The following is a 1370-nucleotide window of genomic DNA, read 5'->3' on the forward strand; positions in this document are numbered from 1 at the left end:
CCTCAGTGTTACGTAGGATTTTGCGTTAATCACCGAAATTGAAAGTAATTGAAGGTCTCACAGATTTTTCACTGGTTCCCGCACATTCCAAATATTTTTTGTGAGAAACTAAAATAAGGAGCTCAGCAGTCCTAGATGGGAGCTTTCTACAGTGATGCTTCTTCTTACAGATGGGGACTGTAAGTTTTAGCTATTTGTTATCATTTTCGAAAGTCTCAGATATCAATGAGGCAATTTTAATTTGACCCTCTGTTTACTCTACAAGGATTATTTCGTCACCGTATAAGTACAGTTTGGCACATCACAGTGGGCACCCCACATCTCTAGCATGGAACCGCTATTGCATGTTGCAGTAAATGTTGTATGAGTGGTTTCTGACAGTTAGATAAATGAATATTTGAGTGAATTTGTGTGTTTTGATCCCCCTTGAATATGTCAAAATTTCTCTTTAGGTGTGATGGAAAAAAGTTCTCAGGGATTTTTTTATAATGTAAACACTTTCCAGCAAGAGTATGTGACCACAGTGGAAGAATTTGAAGACTTAGTTATTTATTGGTGTGATAGTCTTTGGAAGAATCTGTAGTGGAGTAATCTGCTTTTGTTTTGTGTATTATATAGCTATAAAGTAAAAGTGAGTTTTTTTTATCCCAAGAATCTTAAATTGCAAAGATTCACACAGCTCTTGTCTGTTGGTAAACTAAATGTCTTAGTAATGTATATCCTCTGCATGATCCATATGTTCAAATAAATCAAAACTTACCGTTATAAAAATTGTGCATGTGTATTTTTTCCTGTGTGGATAATTGTTAGATTAGTGTTGATGGATAGTTTTAGGCTTTGAGAGCATTTGCCTATAAATAAAATATTGAAATATTTGTGCTTTTAAACTTAGAAAACCATTGTGTGTGGAAGTTTATGTGACTATTTGAAAATATAACTTTTTGAATAAAAAGTAACTGATTTACATTTAAGCCAGAATACTGTGTATTTTGAGTAGTGTCTGAGGATAAAATGATGTTAATTTTTTACACTTAATGTTTAAAGCCTGACCAGTTTTAAGGTAGACCACATGTGGTTGTTTATCATGATTGTTATTCTTAGGCAAATGACTACTCAGAATTACAATTATATAGGTAATAGATCTATAAGTCTCACATTTTTTTTTGACCCCACAGTTTACGAGTCCCTGGAGGAGCCCCAAACAAACGTCCTTCGCTGCAGTCTCAGCAGTCTGTTCCCTATGATCCGAAGGTGTACTTCTTTCAGAAGTATGGATCCAGCTTTGGGGCAAGCTTACCTCAGGTTGCCCAGTATGATCACACATTAATTTTCCCAGTGCAGCATCTACAGGTAAGTTCTGATAAAAAGCC

General features: G+C 35.1%; 1 protein-coding gene across 3 annotated transcripts in view; it reads left to right on the top strand.

The window, feature by feature from the left end:
• Positions 1–1370, top strand: part of LOC119592241 (phosphatidylinositol 4-kinase alpha-like) — a gene marked incomplete at its 3' end in the record, with an annotated part of 26480 nt that overhangs the window by 5815 nt on the left and 19295 nt on the right. For all 3 annotated transcript variants that reach the window (XM_037941074.1, XM_037941076.1, XM_037941075.1), the window contains 1 exon segment: positions 1176–1350. In XM_037941074.1, coding sequence (XP_037797002.1) covers positions 1176–1350 — 175 coding nt within the window.

The sequence above is a fragment of the Penaeus monodon genome, chromosome 29, assembly GCF_015228065.2.
Source record: "Penaeus monodon isolate SGIC_2016 chromosome 29, NSTDA_Pmon_1, whole genome shotgun sequence".
In the NCBI taxonomy this organism is placed as follows: domain Eukaryota; kingdom Metazoa; phylum Arthropoda; class Malacostraca; order Decapoda; family Penaeidae; genus Penaeus; species Penaeus monodon.